Source organism: Lonchura striata, chromosome 19, assembly GCF_050655825.1.
Source record: "Lonchura striata isolate lonStrDom1 chromosome 19, ASM5065582v1, whole genome shotgun sequence".
Classification (NCBI taxonomy): domain Eukaryota; kingdom Metazoa; phylum Chordata; class Aves; order Passeriformes; family Estrildidae; genus Lonchura; species Lonchura striata.
In genome coordinates this window covers 2,160,530-2,180,675 of record NC_140721.1, presented here as the reverse complement: position 1 = coordinate 2,180,675, position 20,146 = coordinate 2,160,530, and the positions used below count along the sequence as shown (strand labels likewise).

General features: G+C 44.8%; 1 protein-coding gene and 1 long non-coding RNA gene across 3 annotated transcripts; one reads left to right on the top strand and one right to left on the bottom strand.

The window, feature by feature from the left end:
* Positions 1–5,131: 5,131 nt before the first annotated feature.
* Positions 5,132–19,837, bottom strand: CA4 (carbonic anhydrase 4). The gene is made up of 8 exons (XM_021524977.4): positions 19,370–19,837; positions 11,155–11,205; positions 10,461–10,631; positions 8,528–8,685; positions 8,305–8,397; positions 7,961–8,024; positions 7,688–7,851; positions 5,132–6,922 (listed from the first exon to the last, which is right to left on the bottom strand). Exons 1-8 carry the CDS (start codon positions 19,425–19,427, stop codon positions 6,737–6,739), a joined length of 945 nt encoding a protein of 314 aa, XP_021380652.3. The 5' UTR covers positions 19,428–19,837; the 3' UTR covers positions 5,132–6,736.
* On the top strand, positions 10,746–17,835 carry LOC146765762 (uncharacterized). 2 transcript variants are annotated; one of them, XR_014949538.1, is made up of 3 exons: positions 10,746–12,700; positions 13,257–13,501; positions 17,504–17,835. It is a non-coding gene; the product is annotated as an uncharacterized LOC146765762 (long non-coding RNA). The 2 variants fall into 2 exon arrangements; XR_014949537.1 differs by having other exon boundaries at positions 10,749–12,878.
* Positions 19,838–20,146: the final 309 nt, after the last annotated feature.

Below are 20,146 nucleotides of genomic sequence, written 5' to 3'. Positions count from 1 at the left end.
TGCAGCTACCATATATTAAAATATATTCTATCTGCTATTTCATTTTAATGGAAAGCTGCTGTTTCAAGGGGCTTCTGCCCCTTTGGAAGTGTCATCCTTCATTTCTCTTGCATAAAAATGATCATTTAAGAGCCTCATCAGGCTCTTGTTCCGTTTCCCACAGTACTAAATTTAATATGCACAGCGATAATATAAATAAATGTCTAAAACCTCTCACTTAAATCCATGAAAATGTAAGTTATCCCTGAGGAATGTCTTTCCATGAAATGTCCTCCACTTGAATGAAAGGAAAACTGCAGTTTCCCACCATTTCAGACCGGGACAATAATTTATTTTGGTGATGATTGTAGTGGATATTTTTGATTCATGCATACAATAGTAAAACTGACACTATTTTCTTTTGTTTGTGTATTTTGCTTAAAATAAAAGATTACTCCAAAGGAAGGCATTTGAGGAAGACTGCTTGCAGAGAGGGGCCAGATTTATTTTGGCTGCCTGTGCTGTCCTGTCGGCTGGGCAACAACCTGCACCATTCCCAGTCCTTCAAGCCCTCTCAGCTGCCTTTGCCACAATAATTTCCCTGCAGATTCCCTGCTGGAGCTCAGCTGACTGATGCTGACAATCTTTTCAAGCCACATCAAAAACTTTCCAGCAATTTTACCGTTTAGGATTCCCCAAATACCTGGAACACCAAAAGCCAATTGCGTTGTGGGCAGGTCACTATATATTATCTTTAATTTCTGCAGTTGTGCTGTGCCCTGTCTGGGATTTTATTTCTTTTGGTAGGGCCCTAATTGAATTTTTCCTCCAGAATATTGCTGTTTCCACCTAATCTCTGCCATTTCCTCATGTGCCTGTTTTTTCCCTGGCTGTGCATTCCAGCCTGTGTTGCACCCCTGGTTTGTTCCTTTGAGCAGCTGGTCAAACTGAATTTTGCAGTCCTTGGTGGGGATTCTGTTTTTAAAAGAGAACGGAAAAAAGGAGCAAGGGATGGGAGGAGAGGAAATAAATTCCATCTTATATATTTTGCTGGTTTTCTTCAGTAAATGAGTGGAGCTCATCCCCTCACCACCTCCCTGTGAGGCGGTGCTGCCAATCCCTGTGCCCAGGAGGGAGAATCCTCCTGTGGTTTCACTGAATTTCTGCCGGTGTCCCGAGGCTGAATCCTGCCCGAGGCCATTCCAAGGAACACACAGGGCAGGATTTTGATGTTAATAATCTTTATTTACCTGAGCCATTTGTAAACCCTGACCTGAGGGCTGCCCATGCTCCCTCATGGCCTTCGCTGCCACAGCCCCACGGCTGCAGCAGGAATTCCATCAGATTTTAAAAGTAATTGGACTGTTTGTGCTCTATGAGCTTTAATGCCCTTTTTTTAAGGAAGAAATCCATCAGGTTTCATGACAATGTGTGCCCCTATCTGTGGGATCATAAACCCCAAGGTCCTGTTTATGGCCTGGCGGTGCCGCACGAACAAAGGGACAGCAGAACCTGTCCCAGGGGGGTGATGTGACTCCAGAGCCCTTTTTGCAGTGCTTGATAAGGCACCGTGTCCTTGCTAATCAAAAAAAAAAAAATTGTTTAAAAAAAGGATGATAAAGCCCTTGGAGGAAATGGAGCCTTGGCAGTTTTTCTGCTCCCAACCTGCTCTGAGGGCTGAGCTCTCTCCACATCCCTGGGGCTCTCCCAGCTCCCAGTCCACAAAATGTCAGAGCTGGACCAAGGATCCGGAGCCCTGGAGTTCCCTGAGGAGGTGGGAATGAGTGGTGAATCCTCCTTTCCTCAGATGGGTCTGGCAGAAAGGGCTGCACAGAACGTGTGGCATCCTCAGCCACCGAGGGTCTCAGCTTCACGGGGAAGCTTCAGCACCTCCACAGTTCATTTGCTGTCTTTATCCTGCTCTTTTAAGACTTCAACTCGTTTTGTTTTCCTCAGGGAGGTCACTGCTGCTCTACCAGGATTATTCTTATGTTTCCCAGTGGCTGCTGGGCTCCAGGACATGAGCCATTATGTTTTACTGCCTGTGTGAAAAGCATTTTGTGTAAAGCTGAGAGCTTTGTGTACCACAAACTCCAATGACTGGAGGCTTATAGAGATACTGCACTCTTGATAGAGATTGTTTATGATTTATTTGGAGTTTAATCTCGACATCAGCACAATCAGCAAAATGCTAAAACTTCTCTGCCTTTCTTTCTCTCTCATAAATTCTTCATAACCACCCCCAGTCTGCAGACTCATCCATCAAGGTCTCTCAGTGTGCTGGGAACAGGAGCAGCCTGGTGAGGTGGGGAGGGAAGGGTGGTGGCACTCTAAAGGTGATTCCACTCCATGGAAACCAAGGTGGTTTTGTGAAGCAGTAAAAAGGAAGGGCAGGGAAAAGTTGAGATGGTTTGGATTGTGGGAAACAAAACTCATTAAAACAGCATCAGCTGTTTGGGTTTCTTTTACATCAATTTTTGTTTGAGTACTGGATGTCTAAATCACTTCAGAAGATGTTAATAGGTAAAAGGTAATGAAATAACCCAAACTGATTACCATCTTATAGCCTTTATGATATAACTTTAAATGCAAATTGCATTCAACTGCGAGAAGGGAAATAATGTGCCAAAGGCATTTCAATTAATTGCTGTAGTTAATTACACTCATAATTTTACTTGTGTGACTAATTATAATCAGCTTTTAGTGGTGTATATGGATTTATTTCTGATACTAAAAGCCCCAAACAGCAGGTTATTTTAGGAAATGCATTTAAACCTTATAATGAAAACTGCATGTTCCCATTCTTAGCAGTTGTCTTGAAGGCGCTGTGTCTGTTCAGGAGGAGTTTGGAGGAGATCAGGAAGGAAAAGTGTCCTGGCTGAGGTCACTGTGGCCCTGCTGTGCCTCCAGCTGGGATTTTTCACTGCCTTTTCCACAGGTACACATAGTTTACCAGTAAATCCTACATTTCCTTTCTTTAAAAATCCAATTTACATATGAATTTCTCCCACACAAAGCATTTTTCCACAGCCACCTCAGTTCCCAGGTAATTTGTTTTTTTGTCATTGCGGAGTTTTAAAATCCCATCTTATTAAAATCCCATCTTATTTTAGTGCTTTGTGGAAGAAAATCACCAAATCCACTTTTAACTCTATCAAAAGGAGCCTCCCATCTCCAAGAGTACTACTTTTTCATGGAATAATTTATAGAATAATAGAACCATTTAGGCTTTAAGATCATTGAGTCCAGCTCTGATTTTTGGGGTGTTGCTCCTGTGCAATGGGATCCCCGTCCCTGGAGCAGAGGGGATCGATGTTACAACTGGTATTTATTAAACTCCACACTTACTAAACTCTAAAACCAGCCTGAGAAATTTCCTGTCTTCTCTGTATCCTTTTTTTTTCCCCTTCTCTTTTTTGACTACAGGTGGATGAATGGATTTTTTATGTGGATTTGCTGTGTAACATCTTTTTAATGGAGAGGGTGCTGGCAAGTGCTGTTTTCCCTGTGGAATCCACATCTGGCTGGGCAAGGAAGGACAAAGGAAAAACCTCTGTCCTTCTCTCCCAGCAGTCACAGAAAACTAATTTTGTCCAGACAAGTTCATTTTGAGCTGGTGTTTTGTCACGGGAGGAGCTAATTGTAAGTGGAGTTGCCAAATTTGTCAGAATTCTTTGTGGGTAATGTAAATACATTTCTAGTGAGTAATGGTTTGGTTTCCTTGTCTCTCTGTGCTTCCTGAGAAAAATGTTTTGCTGAGGACACATTGTATGAGGAATTTTTTTGTGCCTGTCCCTGCTGTCACCCCCTGCCCCTCTGATGACTGGGAAGGAGCAGTGCCTTCACCTCTCACACCTCCAGAGCTGCTCCCAAACCCAGGTGCAGCCCAAAGCTGGGAAAGGATTGCTTTTGGATGGGTTGTACAAACCCTTGTTTGTTTTATTTGTTTTAACCCTAGTTTTAATTGCCAGTGTTGCTTCATTTTCCCTGGGACTGCAGCTCTCAGCCCCACAGCCATCAGCTCTTGCTCCAACATATGTGAAATGTATCAGTGCAGTTCTGTGCTAACCCCAATGGACATGGGAAAATAATGTTCTTGCTGGATCCTTCCAAATGCTCCTGTTCCTCCCCCCACCCTTTCCTGTATCATGCCTTGGCTATTTGTCCTTCAGGAGTGACTGTCATTTCCTGGTGTCTTCACAATAAAAGAATTTCATGCCAAACGTCGCCGAGACAACATTCCTGAAAGCCAGCACCTCAGGTTACCTGTGCAACAGCAAATTGCTTTTCCATAACCATCCTCACAAAGCAAAGCAGATGTCCCACTCGAAGTCTTCTTGTCTTTTCCTGGGAATAGGGTTTTTTTTGGGGGTTGTTTATTCCCTGCTGGTCCTGTCCTTGTCACCTCCTGGGTGCCAGGAGGGGCCTGGGGCAGAGCAGAGGCTGGTCTCAATCCCTGTCACAGGAGCATTTCCCTTTCCCTTACTGCCACAGTACTGAGCTGCTCAGGGAAAACACTGATCCTTGTCCAGGGAGATTTTATTCCCACTGGGCTGGTGCTGAAGAGCTCTCAGAGAAGGCTCACCCTCTTTGCAGCAGATTGTTTTCTTCCTTGTTTTAATCTGTTCCCTCGTGGCTGTGCCCTGTGATTGATCATTTATTATTAGCAATGAAAGGCAGCTGAGCCAGAATCCTGTGGGGTTTATCCCCCTGACCCCTTGGAGAGCTGCCTGTGAAATGAGAATTGAGGAAATAGCCTGAAGGAGAGGGATGGTGGCCCCTGCACACCTTGGTGGGTGCAAAAGGTGTTTCTCAGGTATCCAGGGAGTGCTGCCGTCGCTGCTTTGGGAGCAGGAGTTCCCTGGGCTGGGGCTGGGCAGCAGCTCTGCACACCTGGGCAGGGTGCCAGACTCCAGAAGCTGCTGAGTGCAGGTTCACCCTGTGAAACAGAGCCCTGAGCTCTGCTGACAGTGCAAACATCCCAAGGCACTGCACATCCCTGCCCCAAAAATGCAAACCCAGCCCTAAACCCAGCCCTAAATATTGTGAAGAAAACAGGGAAGGGGGGGAAATGTCATGTTCCTCTTCTGAAAGAGTTCACGGATTCCCCTTCAGCAAGGACAAAAGAAATAAAAACTCAGAACAATTCAAATATAGGTCTGTGGTTCACCTTTAATATTTCATTTCTGTTTACTCCTCCAAAGATATTCAGTTACATAAAAATACAGTTAAAGTATTAATCTTTCCTTTAAACTTAAATAGCTTAATTTAATTTCCCATATGTTTTTTTAAAGCTTTACTGATTGATTAATATGAAAATAATTTCCCTGCTTTTGGTGAGCTGTGGTTGTTCTCATTGCCAGGATTTTCCTGAAAATATATAAAGTTATCTCTGCAAACATTGACCTTAAAGGAAAATACAAATCTGCTAATATGAAATCCTATTTTGGTATGGCCAAAATCTAAAATCCTAAAAGAAGCTGTAACATGTTATATGGCACTAGCCAAGGAGAAATATTATGTCCCTCTTCAGAGGGAGAACTAGAATAATACAAGGAAACCCCATTTCCCAATGTATTTTCTATAAGTAATGGGGTGAGAGCTAAAGGAATTGGTTCAAACCACAATCTTCTTGGAAAAAAACTATGCATCTTGGCCATATGTGACTATTTCAGGTATGCTACTATAAAAAATTATATATATATAAAAGAAATATATTTATTTATGTATTTATATGTAAGAAAGAGCCATTTCTTGAGCTGTCCTATTTCATTAGGTAAATAACAACTACAAAGGATGATCAGAGTCTCCTGCTTCAGAAGCAGCCCTCCAAAGAGAGGGAATTTCCACAGATGTGCCTCTGGTCGGTGGGGATGAGCCTCCCTGCTGCTCCCCAGCACATCACATTGGCCATGGCATCCCAGAGAGAGGTGAATAAATAACAGAGCAACCTGGTAGCCCCAGCAGGAGATTGGCTGGAAGGAACCCAGTGTCCTTATCTGAAAATAACTGAGATATTCTGAAGGAAGGAGGGGGATTTATGTGCTGGGTGAGTGTCCCTCCCTGCAGGGGATGAGGGCTGTGTGTGAGCATTTATCTTTGCTCTGTGTTGTACCTTCAGGTAGGACGGTGTGGGGTTGGAGGAATTAGTCCACATTTCACTGCCAGGTTTGCAGTGCTGAATGGAAACGTGCTCCCAACCAACCCCGCCACAGGCACTTCAGAACAGATTCCTCTCCAAGGTTCTGTGTGCTGCTCCTTCCAGTGCTGCCTTAAAACTACAAAATAATCCAGACTAATGCTTTCTCTGAGTGTATTGGCTTCTCAGATTGAATTTTCATCGCTTTATCTCCCGGTTCCTTTGAGTTCTGGTGCTTTGGGTTTCATTGCTTTATCTCCCGGTTCCTTTGAGTTCTGGTGCTTTGGGTTTCATTGCTTTATCTCCCGGTTCCTTTGAGTTCTGGTGCTTTGGGTTTCATTGCTTTATCTCCCGGTTCCTTTGAGTTCTGGTGCTTTGGGTTTCATTGCTTTATCTCCCGGTTCCTTTGAGTTCTGGTGCTTTGGGTTTCATTGCTTTATCTCCCGGTTCCTTTGAGTTCTGGTGCTTTGGGTTTCACCAGAGCAGCACGGAAGCCCTTGGTTCACGTCTGGAGGAGGACAAGGCTGTACTGGGACAAAATTCACGAGAGGCTGAGACAAAGAACAGCAAAAATACCAAGAAGTGAAGGCCCAGGACGATGAATGAGGCGGGGAAGGCTCAGAGGGCCAGAGAAATGAGGGTGCAGGCCAGAGGCAGGGCCAGCAGCAGCCGCGCCGTGGGCAGGGTGATGCCGGCCCGCGACCACAGCACCTCGCGCCCGTTCAGGGGCTGCACGGGTCGGAAATTCTCCATCATGGGCGTGGAGTTCTTGCCGTCAAAGTGCAGGGCCGCGAAGCGGGACAGCTGCAAAACACAACACGCAGTTAAATCTGCTGGCCGCAGGACGCCGCGGCTGCCGCGCCGCCTCGCTCGGCTCCTGCAGCCGAGGGTTTCGTGGGCGCCTCACGCCTCGGAGGAGAGGCAGAGGTGCTGCAGAGGTCGGCGTGGTGGCTCCTTCCAGCCTTGGCAGCCACGGGCACCTCCTCAGCGAGGCAGCCAAAAGCTCCGTGCAGCCCAAGGACTGGCCTGCCGCCCGGGCCCGGCCCCGGCCGCCGCGTCAGGGCAGCACGAGGCAGGAATTCTGTCCTTGCTCGGGCTCCTGGCTGCCCTCTGCCACCCTGGGCTGTGCTGGGGCACCGTCAGCGACTCGGGCCAGGCTCCCAGCACAGCCTGCGTTTGCCAAGCACTCATAGCTCCATCTCCTCTTCCTGCCTGCACGCCACAAATGGGCTGCCTGATGCTGATGGGCCCCAGGTTTGGGGTTGGAATTGCTGTGTTCTGCTGCCCTGGCAATGGGAGAAAAGCCGTGGAGCCGGGCAGTGAGCAGGTGGCAGCAGTGGAAGTGCTGCTGACGGAGCCCTGAGCTCGGGGGGGTTTCTTGGCTTTCCCCTCACGCCGTCATTTCCCCTTCCTGACCCTTTCCTGCCGTTTTCTGAGGGATGACTCCACAGGGTCAGTCGGCCGGCAGCACCTTGGGGTGTGTGGGGAACGGGGCGCTGAGGTGTCACCCTGTGGGTGGGCATCCTGGGACACGGCACAGAGCCTCCAGGCTGCTCCTCTGCCACTCACCTGCAGCACGCTGAGCTCCACCGGCTTCTCAAAGACCGTCCAGATGACGCCCTGGTGGCAGTCAGGGCTGGTGAGGGACCCCTGGTAGCGGTAGTACCTCCCAAGGTCTTCCTCAGGTGGGAGGAGAGAGCTCAGTGGCAAAGGTTCCACCTTTACTTTATCCCCTGGAGAAAGCACAGGGGAAAATCCCTTGTAATGCTTGTGGCTGCAGGCTTTACCCAAATTTATCCTCACCCCACGCAGCTTGTGAGAATCCTGGCACGAGTGTCTTACCTTTGTATTTAATGTCCTTTAATGCGCTCAGTAGAGTTTCATAGTTTTTATTTTCTTCGTCAGCCTGAAAAGGAAATATTTTCATTCCGTGTAGCGTGTTTCTCTACAAGTGGTTGCTTTTAATCAGTGGTGAATAAAACAGAAAAGGGCCACAAGAAAAAAATAACAGCAAGCAGGATGTAGAAAAAGGTAGAGGAACTCAATGCTGGCAGAATGCCTGCAGAAGATAGGGAGGTTAAATCTTGGGCTACCAATATTGACATAAACATAAAATATTGACACAATCCCTCAGCCAAAGTGCTGGCTGAGATTTGAGAGGGGCAGTTGCAAATTTCACTGCCTACCTTTATAAAGAAGGCCAGCACAGCCAAACCATCTGGGCTTTTCTTGGCTTCTGTCACATCCGAAGCATCTTCCCTTATGTGGACGACGTGAAGCTGGAACACAACAGCCAAGGACAATTATTTCCACCCTCAGACCTCCCATGGGGAACTAGCCAAGAGATGTTGTGAGCAGAATTCCAGAGCTGTGCAGTGAAAGCCGGGCTCCACACGCAGTCCCACCTACCTCCATGGGGTATTTCTCTCCATCTATGCTGTGCTCTGAGCCAGGGAAGTTTCGTGGCTCACCTGGGACTCCCCAGTGTAAATGGAATTCTACTGCCTTGTATTTTATCCCCAGGCCTCCTCCTCCGACTTTAGGGGATGTGTCCAGTGCCACTTTAACTGGGGAAAAAAGCATAAATTGTTTTGAAGGAGAAGAGCAGGTCCTACATTAACAGCATGTGAGAGCAGAGATGTTCTTGAGATTCAAATTTATCTGCAAGTTCTCACTTGGCTTTTCAGACCGAGTGTTCCAGAAATTCTGCTCTGCAGAAACTGAACTACAAAATCATGCCTGAGTTTAATTTGAGATCAGTTCTAACCATTATGACCTCTTAACCTCTCAGAAGACCCTATATTCCTTCACTTTTTTCCTAAAAAAAACCTCTATCAAAGTAAATTGAATCCCAGTTTATTTGGGTTTTAACCATTATTTTAATCTCCTGTTGTCTGCACTGTAACATTTCCTTTGGGCAGGGTTCAAAGACATTCTGTTTTAATTTAAAGTAGTGCTGCAATTTAAGCCTAATCATACATATTTGAGATCTATGTTAAAATTTTGCTTTTTGCGACCCCCACGTTAAGCTCAGCACTTCTCTTTGCAGAGGAAAATTCTGGATTGCAGCCCCAGAGATTTCATTTCTGTTCTGAATTCTAAATGAACTTGGAGAGTGCATGAGTCATTTAGTTCCTTTGCTTTTTAATCTGTAAATGGATGAGTCAGACGTCTTTGTGGGTTTTGTTTATTTAGCTTAAAACCGTTGAGACTGCGACCTTTGCTATGTGCCCATCACGGAACATAATGAGGGTCTAATCTCACCTGCAGTCTCTAATTGCAACTGTAATTTAAGCAATGACCTCCTCATTTAGCACAGGAATTGGTTGCCCTTAGAAGGAAGAGATTTTAAAAACCCAGATTAAACCCCTAATCCTTATGCATGGCTGGGGAAGATGAGGAGCAACCCTTATAAATATTAATATTGATGTCAAAGGGACTGTAATTGGACATCCTGGAGTATTATCCTGTAATGGGAAAGTCATTAATCCATATATTAGTGAAAAGTCAAAACATTCCTTTTTCTTGTGGTCTGCCACGACAGCAATGTTTGAAATTAGAATTTGTAGCTGTTAAAATCTACCCAGCTGCCTTCCCACCTTTCTCTTTTAAATCAGGAAATATTTGCCACATGCTACTTTCTGCTTTGAGGATTTGGCAGTTAAAACAACCCATCCAAGATTTTAAAAACACCTACACATAAGTTTAAAAAAAAAATAAATTAGACTACAGGTTTATTTTTAAAGTTGAAATAATTGAACATAATTTTTTTTTTGGAGCAGCATCCTCAGTATTGTGAAGGAAGGTGGAGGAAGCGGAACAGTTCTAAATTACTGTTAATTGATTCAAGGTTTACTGATTCACTAAGTAGCTGATCAGCATCAGATAACGTCTGTGTGCAGAGAAAACAGGTCTGAATGTGAGAAGAACATAGCTCATTATTTAAAGAACTAATAGAGAATGACTTTCCCACAGCACAATTTCTCCAGCAGGATTCTTTGTGCAGAGGCAAGAGTTGGAAAGGACCAGCCCAGGAACGGAGTGGTTGCAGCAGGAAAAAGATAAAGTTCTGCCCAAATTATTGTCCTGCCCACCTGCCCCCAGCCCCGGGCTCTGTTGGGTTCTGTGGCACCTCCAGCTCTGTTTCTGCACAGAAATTCCTGCTGAGATGTCCAAAAAACCACATCCACAACCCCAAAACTTGGCCATTCCCACAAACTTCCCATTAAAATATTGACGCCAGAAGGGTCCCGGGAGTTTCCCTTCTGGGGCAGAGGGGTGGGATCTCCCTGCTGGGCTCCAGGGGATGCCCAAAACCCAGCAGCAGGCTGGCACCACTTGCCTGTGTGCCCGTTGTTCTCCAGGTCCCACTTGGCAGAGCCCTTGACATCGTACCCTTCAAAAGCCAGGGGCTTGAGGCTCTTGTCATAAACCACATTTCGGGTGACAATGTTGACAGGGGACTGGCTGTCCCCTCTGCACGCCGCGTTGATGTTGTGCCACTGAGCGGGATCTGTTCAGGGATGAAGAAAATCTCTTTATTTTGCTTCCTGTAAACAGCAAAGCCTTAAGAAAGCCAAACCACCCAGCTGAAATGTGAGGCATCACCCCAACTCCTGGGGTGATTTTTACATTTGTGTGCTTGATTTTTACATTTGTGTAGTATTTGATTTTTACATTTGTATATTTAATTTTTACATTTGTGTAGGATTTGACTTCTACATTTGGATATTTGATTTTTACATTTGGATATTTGATTTTTACATTTGTATATTTGATTTTTACATTCGTGTATTTACATATTCACATTTATTTGTACATTTCTACGTTATCCTTGGTCGACACAAAACGAGAAATTACCACAAACACTGAGCTTCAAAATACCCTGTTTGGCACTGACATGGTCACAAATAATGTGTCCACGGGCCATTAAAGGCTGAGGGCTGTGAATTTTTTGCATGATTTCTCTCAGCAGCCCCTTTGCAAAGCAAAAAAAATCACCAATGTGATTGGAAAAGTAAATTGCTTGGCACTACCTTCACACTGTGGCTGCTCACACTTCTGGGACCGATAGCACCAGTGGCCCACTAAAAAATAAAACAATAAATAAAACAGGTGAATGAAAATCTGTACCAATGATACCCCCAAAAAGCAGCAGGGAAATGGGTTGGCAGCTCTGGCCTCTCTAGAGCTCCTCCTGATCTCTCATAAATCACTTTATAGCCATTAATATCCCCCCAAAACTTACTGGCAGGAATTTTAAGGACATCAGGATTCTGACTGGGTTGCAATCCTAAAGAATTTGATTTTCAAACCTTGGCTTCCTCCTAAAGAATTTGATTTTCAAACCTCGGCTTCCTCCACTTCTTGAGGCAAAAGTTCCACATTTGAACATATGCGGTGTTAAAGTAAATTTCCTTTTATCAGCTCTGCACCTGCCAGCCTCTCACAGATGTGTAAATTCACTTATGCAAGAGGATTTATCTCAGCCCATTCCAGGAAGTCCTTTGAAGGTTACCTGGGGAAGAATTCTGAGAAATGAAGGATCTCCCTCCCTGCAGCACCTGGAGCATCTTTGCTCTGGCTCAGTTGGGTCCTGGCCCCCAGGGATGGACGCAGGTTCCTCAGCAGAACATCTGAGCTTTGCTTTCCCATTGTCAGAAGAAACACAAACTCCAGAGGACAAGAGCTGATTTAACTTTATGTGTTTATCTGGGCAGGAAAGCAGGATTGTTTCGTTTATCCCAAGTTGCTTCAGTGGCTCTTTATTTATTCTAAACTTTAAATTGACTTTGACAGGGGTAGTTCTCTTTGGCTATTTAACTTCAACCCATAACAATTCAAACCCTCTTATAATGATGATTAATACCACATCTTCTGTTTGCTTGTGATTAGGAAATTATAGACATTTTAATAAATGGCTAATCAATTTTAAGGATAATTATGGAGGAGCCCTGTCACTTGACTGGTAATTACCTTAATTTGTAATTTATAACACACCTGCTGGAAGGCTTTTAACACCTTTATCTTGATATCAGTGGCATAACAATACATCCATCTATTAAGTATTTAGGAGTTAGAAATAGAGAATTGTTGTAAAACCTGAGCTGCTGTGACACAGAGGGAAACCTCGTGGCAATTATTATAACCTTAAAAAAATGTCTTTCACAAAAACAAAATTTCTGCTGAAAACTACGAAGTGTTGCCTCACTTTGTTGTTTAGCAAGACAGGGAAGAAACACAAACTTTGTGTTTTCTGTGTGGTTAGAACTGCAGGGATTTCTATGTTGTCATCCAAAAACTGGTTTTGATGAGGTTTTATCCTTTTGGCAGATCCCTAACACGCACAAAACTTCATTTTCCAGCACTGATTGTTGCTTTTTTTATCTTTCCAGGACAGAGCTTTTCCTCATCCCCACTGGGAAACTGCAGAAGTTCCAAGCACAGGATGCCACCGAGTGCCTGAATCGATATTTTAATCAATAAATTAAAATGATTAATTTTAATTTCTTGCAGAATGCCAGCTGAGCTGATCTCCTCACTGCCTCCACCTGTGTTTTCTGCACAGATCAAAGACTCCAGGTGAGGCTCTGGCAGCTGCTCTGGGGTCAGTGTGAACTTTTAACAATCCCCCAAGCCTGGGGTTGGGAGTTTCTTGCCAATTTACACACGAAGGAACTTTCAGGTGTGAAAAAAACCAGCAGGAATAACCTGGAAGGATGTGCTGCCAAATCTTTGGGATGGAAAGCAGAGGGGGAAGGTGAGAACTTCAGGCTGGGCAGTTCCAGGAGGTTTTACAATGGGATGGGAGCATCAAAGCATTTCTGCAAGATAAATCTGATTTTTCAGGCGCTGGGAGCCAGGGCAGCAGCTTCAAGGCTGGGGAGATTTTAAACCTCTTCCCTGGAACCACCAAATTCCAAGAGAGCCACAGGGGCAAGGGGAATTATACCCAAATTGTGCTGGTGGTGGTGCTGAGCAGGGCCTGTGTGCCAGGGGGATGAAAATGGGTTATGTCCCACCCTTCCCCAAGACAGAAATCATTGAGTTTTTACCCCCTGGACAGGGGTCTGGGAAGCTGTTTTATCAATCATCTTTCTCCTATATTTCATTATGGATTTATCTTTTTTTTTTTCAGTGGTTCTGTGCCATCAAATAAACTTGTTGCAATCACGCCTCAGTAAACTGACACTTGAGCACGCCACAGATCTTCCAGCCTGGGCAGCAAAATGATGGGGAGAAAAAGTTGAACAAATTAAAGTTTCATTTTGAAAATCCAGCCCTCAGTGGCTGCAGCTGCCTCACATCCAGCTCTCAGGAGTGTTAATAATTAGCATCTGATTTTTGCACCTTTCCACCAAACCCCCAGTGTCTCTGAACAAGGTAAGGATTGTGTTTTCTACAAAGTCCTGAGCACACTTGTGGTTGGATGGTATCAGTGAAGTAGAGGAGCACATAAATCCAGCACTTCATAAGAAAAATGTCCTTGAAGCTCTTAAACCTTAAAGAACGAGCTAATTAAACATCACAGAATGCCTGAGCAAACAGAGGATTCATGTTTAGTGTGAATTAGGGCTGGTTTTTCATTTGTGGTTTGGGGTTTTTTCTTGTGATTGGCAGTAATGGAACATTGGGGAACAGGAGCCTTTGTGTGGGTGCTGCTCAGGAGGAACCACAGAGTCCCCAGGAGGAAAATTTGGATTTGATCTGAGTGGGAGGTGAGCCTCCCTCCCTATAGGAACCTTGCATGACAATGGCTCTTTCTTCCCCTGAGCTCTGGGGCTTTCTTTGCTAAGCAAGAAGGGAAGATCCTTGTCACATGCAGGCACCTCTCTGTGGTTTTAGCCAGGATTCTGTCCTCAGGCACATTGTCCAGGCCACTTTTAATTATCCAGAGGCTCCTGCCACTTCCCTTGGAGGACTTTTCCACAGTGCATTAGCCCACGCTGTCAGGAAATGTTTCCTATTTAATAGCTTACATTTTCCACTTCCTTATCTGCATCCCATCACTCCTAGAAATATCACCGAACCACCCTAAACAATTCTTTTCCCTCCCTGGTGTTTACAGCATCCAAACAGTTCCCTCTTCATCTGGAATTCCTGTCCTGGCTCCATTCATCTTTTGTCCCCTCTGACAACCGTGCCCTTCACCTTCCCTCTGTCCCCCCTCCAAAATCTCCCTCTGAACCCCCTTTTTTGTGGGCTCTGGGAGCCCTCGGATCCCACCCTGCTCTGCCCTTCCACTCACACCTCAGCTCCCATACTCTCTTTCCTGCAGTTCAATTTATTGCTGGAAAAACACAGCAGAAAGTGGGGTTTTCAGTGGTTTAGGGAAGATTTTTGGTTTGTTTTTGTGGTTGAGGTCCTGAGATGATTGCTGTGATATACAGATATAAAAATATATAAATGCAAATATAAATAAAAATATAGATAAAGATGTAGATATGCACATCTGGACTTACTGTATTATCAATTATCTCTTTCTCTTACGTTTTATTATGGATTTATCCTTGATTTCAGTGGTTCTGTGCCATCCCACAGGTGTCACCTTGACTTTATTTGGTTTAATTTAGAGTAAGGCTGGACAGGGCTGGCTCTTCCTCCACAGAGTTCAGGACAGTTAAATTTAGGGAGCCTGTCTTGGCACGTGAGCAGTCCCACTTATCTCTGCCTCTTCCTCCTGGAATTTACAACTGGTTCCTGCCCAAAGCTGCTTCTTGGCAGAAAAAACAATACAAATTACGTATTGTTTTCATTTCATTACAAACGCTTCCAATTGTTTCGGCTATCAAGCCTCGTTTGGAAGCTGGAGGCCAAAAAAATAAATAAAATATTCCTGCCCGGTGAGAGGGGAGGTGCTGCTGGCCAGGGGCCAGGCTGGAGCAGCCCTGCCAAGGTGCAATTGTGAGATCTGGGAAAAGACCCTTCGGCTCTTTGGACCATGCTCAGATTGTCTGAATTCCACAAAAGTTCCCCAATCTGCTCTGTCCCACTTGGAGCTGCTTGGTGTGCTGGGTGAAAATGCCATTTAACCTGTTCCTGTGCACTCAAGGGTCACTAAAAGGGGCTAAACTGCCTCAATTCCTGCTCCTGATGGAGTGCCTGGGGTTTATTCAGCTTCTATTTTGCTGGTTTTATTATTATTATTGTGGGTTTTAATATTATTTTTGCTGGTTTTATTAACGATATTGAGCTTCTGGGAGTGTGAATGATCTTTTTGCCTGGGACAGCAGGAATGTCCTGTGCTGATTTTTAATTCAAATCCTTTTTCTCTTTCACCTGAGTCCTTTTTTTGTCCCTTTAGGCTCCTGTCCCCCTTCCAGCCATCCTGCCTGGCCATTCTCTGTTTTCCTGGGGGTCCCAGAGCTCTGCCATCCTCATCCTCAAATCCACCCCCAAAATCTGCTCTCACTCTTTTCCACCAAAATGGCAAAAGCTGGGTTTGCATGGGATTGATTTTTAGGTTTGCCTTGTGTTGGACTCATCCTATTTCTAGCTGGCTTTGTGAAACTTTCTATTTTTAGTGCAAAAGACAGAACAAAAGCAATTGTTATCTAAGCCTGTCTTTCTAATTAATGGGCACCAACTGAGCATATAGAGAATATTTATACCTTCTGAAGCATTATACATCCTCAGGAAGCCCCAGGCAGCCCCTTTGAGAGACAAAACCAGTTCCAAAAGTTCACCTCGAGATCTGTGTGTCCCTGCAAGGCTGGTGGCCATTCACTTCTCTTCACTTTTCACCTTAATTTGATTTTTCCCTAGGGATGCACATATTTATGCAGGTATATTGCAGGAGATGATGGGCAGCTAGCCTGGAAATCAGCTTTATTGTGGTGGGGAAGCCTTGCAAGGCAGCACATCTGATGTTTATAATTTGCACACATAAATCACAGGCTGGGTGAGGCCTTTGGAACAGACACGAACTGCAGGAAAAGTCCAAAGGGAATCGGGGATTCTGGATATGCAAACATCTATTAACATCTGCAAACGACTTCCTCTGTGTCACAGAGCAGGGGAAGGTTTTCAGCTGTGACCTGTGGTACTCTGCTGTAGATAATGTGCCCTCAGAAATGTCCTGTATCAAAGGCAGGAGCTGCAACAAAAAAATCAGTATCCAGGGCTAAGGTGATTTCCTCCTGTGAGCGGTTTCGCCTGGCTTTCTTTAATAAAAATGCAATTCAGAATTATTTATTTTAAACTACTTTAAAAATTGCATTCAAACAATTCACTTGGTAGCTTTGCTGGCCCTTTGCAGCCTTTTACAATGAGATTTTGATGGCTGATCCTGAGGCTAAAAATATGACTAAAAATCTAATAACAGGCCAGTGGAGGGATGCTGGAACACCACAGAGCATCCCCTGCAATGCCACAGGCAGGGAAAAGAGCCTGCACAGAGACACACTCTGGGCTTTGCAGCTTTGCTAGGAGAGCTCAAAGTTTGTGCTGGATTTTTGCAAGTGTAAAAGGCTTTTCTGCTTCCAGCATCCCAGTGGGAGAGCCAGGAGCATCCATGGGGAAATCATGGATAAAACTCAGCAGGATCATCCTCATCCCTGGGGAAGGGGCAGCTTGGATCCCGACCTGATGGAGACCCCAGGGGTGACCTAAACCCCTCACTGGGGTAATTCCATCTTTCCTGTGGCTCACTGTCTTTTCTCTGTGCTCCAGGTCTTAAATTGCATTTATTATCCTTTTTTACTCAGCTGAAAATGCAACTTTTCACCCCAGAGCATGTCCAAGTGCGCCAGCATCCCGAATTTGGCAGCTCTGAAATGGATTTGGAGCCCAACCATAAATCTGTGTGCAGTCCACACCATTAGAACTGGAAAGGGAAGAATCACAGAATATTTTTATTTTACTTTATTTTATGTTTTGTTTTTGTTTTGTTTTGTTTTTTAGCTGCTGATGGAGCTCTCAGGAGTATTTTGTACCTGAATGGCCCCGAGGGAACCCCAGAGTGAGAATTGATGCCAATGTCCGCATGGTTATGTAAATTTAATGTTTGTGAAGGGTAAAAGCATGTAAGCAGAAATACAGAAAATCAGAGGGATCTGATCTCATCTAAATTAGAGGAATGTCCTATCAGGCATCAATCTTTTGGAGCAGCAGAGCATGGACTGTGGGAGATTTGTCTCCTCATGGCTGAGTCTTGCTCTGTGATAAAGCAAAAGGTTAAAACGTGCTGGGGTTCATTCCATTCTCCCTGAATAAAGATAATTTTCAGTGACTTTGCTGTAACCCCACCCCAGAGCTGCTGGAGGGATGGATGGACAGAGGGATGGACGGAGGGATGGATGGATGGATATCCCTCACTCTCACAAGTTTTGGAGCATTCCTGCTGGAAATTGCAGACACTTTTGTCTCTCTTTTCCCCAAAAACAGCCCCAGAGGATCCCTGAGCTCTCGAAGGAACCACACAAGAAACCTGAGGTGGATCAGTGCAGCTGTAAATGGAATAAGCTGGGACCTGGATGAGCCAGAGGATGAGGCTGGACAGAGGTTTGGGGGTGATGTTTGGTCCCTAGGCAGGTGCCTGCACCAGCGTGCCTCAGTTTCCCTCTCCTACAACAGGGATAGTGTCCCTCCCTTCCTTAGAAAGCCCTCTAGGACTGTTCATGCTGGTTTCAAGCCACAGGTGCTCTGCTGTTTGACAGGGCTGGCAGCAAGCTGAGATTAGCAATCAGGGCTTTGGCTGGCTCAGGCTGCTGAGCTGTGAGCTGCCCAGGTGGAGCTGGGCTCAGTGAGCTGCTCCGGGCACATCACCCAGGCTGGTTCTCACAAGTGGCAAGGCAGGAAGGAGAGCTTTATTCTTAAAAAAAAAAAAAAAAAAAAAAAAAGATAACAAGAAGGAATACAACAAGGAGGAATTTCAGCTGGTTCTCAAAAGTGGAGTTTCTTGAAACGTGTTAGCCTTTAACTTAATTAATTGTATCCTGTGGAGCTGCTGCCTGAGGAGAAGTTTGGAGAAGGTGTAGAGAGTAATTTTCTTGTGTATTAATGACTGTGAAATTTGGTCCATACTCAACGAAAAACATGGTAATAACCGGGCTAGAGGGGGCAAAAATCACCCACAAATGATCATCTATGCATTCCCTGTGTTATCTCCTTCTGATAGAGAGGTAAACCCTAATTATTGACACCAATCTAATCAAGTCACAAGGGTTTTCTGGCCAGCCTTTAGGTTTCCCTAACTACCGGGGCAGTAAATTTAGCACAGCATTGATAACCAGGATCAATGGGAGGCAAACCCCAGGGGCAGAGTTTGGAAAAGCAAAAGCTTTTTGTGTTTTTGTGTTTACCTGGCCCAGGTGTGGGGAGAACAGGGGCTGAGCAGAGGGAAGGGCTTGGAAGGTCAGGGAGGAATTTGGGGAAGCCAAGCTGCTGAGGGAATTCATTCAGAGCAGAGAAAGAAACCCAGGGAAAGCCTCCAGGATTTCTGAGCAGCTCTGAACCTTGATCTGCTTTAACACCATCTCCCTCCAGCAGCTCCCAGGGCAGCACTTCCCCCTGATAATGCTGGAGCCCTTTTCTCCTCCCTGCACTCTGCTCTATTTTGCTGCAAACAATGGACCCTTCGTCACTTTTAAGAGCTGCAGTGTTTAATTTCGAGGCTCTGGGCTGGTATTTGCATAGGAAAAGGGATTTATTCCGTGCTGCTGGTTGAACAGAAGCAGGGGGGAAAATACCTCCTGCATTTTTCAATACTAGTTATAGATCACAATTTAATTGAGCCATCCTAAGTGCACAGAGTACTTATAGTGCCCAGGGAGCAAAAATAGATGGGGCTGCTGGGCTGATGCAGCAAAGACATATTGTTCTTTCTCCCTCAGCAGAATTTCATCTTGGATCATACACAGCAAAGCAAAGGGAGTAGAAATTTCAAACAAGCAATTTCTTTCAAGTTTAAAGGGGTTTTAAAGATAAAGAAATTAAGTTTTGGTATCTTAAATGCACGTACATAATAAAATACAGAGATCAAGTCAAAGCTCATTGATTTTTCTTGGAGGAGGAAGGCAGATAGAATCTCAAAAGGTGAAAAGAAACCCCCAAAGCACTCATTCATTCATGAGAAAAGCCTGTCCTTGATATTTTAACACAAATAATAAAAGGCAGAGAAACAAATAAATCATCCTTCATTTACCAGAGAGAAGAATCAGAGAGCCTGCACTGCATGTCCTGATAGTCAGAAACAAATCAGAAATAGGAGTGAGCTTAAGGTGGGGTTAGAAAGAGCAGGGAAGGACTTACCTACTGCCTCTGTCTTGAGAACGTGCAGGCAGGACAGAGCAAGGAGCAGCAATTCCATTCTCTAGCTTAAATAGGCTCAGTGTTGAAACCAGAATTGATCAGACTCCTCGGGATGTGATCATATTTCTGCTCTCAGTTTTATACTGGAGTAAGTAGTCCAGGACAGACCTGAAAGCCATAGCAGGAAGGTGAACTCCTCCCCTTTGTAATTTCTCCAGATTTGCCCTGCTCCTGATTTGCCTGAATTTATTCATTCTCCAAAGTGGATGGCAAAAGGAGTGAGGCTTTCTGGCACTGAGCAAGGAGCCTTTAGTGAAGAACTGAGGCTTTGCCCAAGTAAAATGTCACATTTTTATTTACTGGGAGCTTTTCTCCTGGCAGCCTCGTGACATTCAATTAATACGTGTGTTAACGTTTCCTTAAAACAAAAAACCAAAAAAACCCAGGGAGACAAATAAAACCCCAACTCGCCCTCACTTCTACCCCACAGCTCTCCAAACAGGATTGGACTTGATTTGTGGGACTGGAAAATGGGAATTCCATGTGCAGCAACAGGAAATGTTAATTAGGTGACATAGAACACCTTACGTAGGCAATTAAGCAACGATACATTTTTTAAATAATGCTTTTTCTCAACTTTCTGCTGCTGTAGAATGATAAATACGCAGATTTTTTTGGTTTGGTCCCCTTTGTTTTCCCATCTAATTTTTTAAAAAATTAAACACGATTCAGGGACAACTCAGAATTTGCATTCAACGAAGAAAAGCGACACAGCTT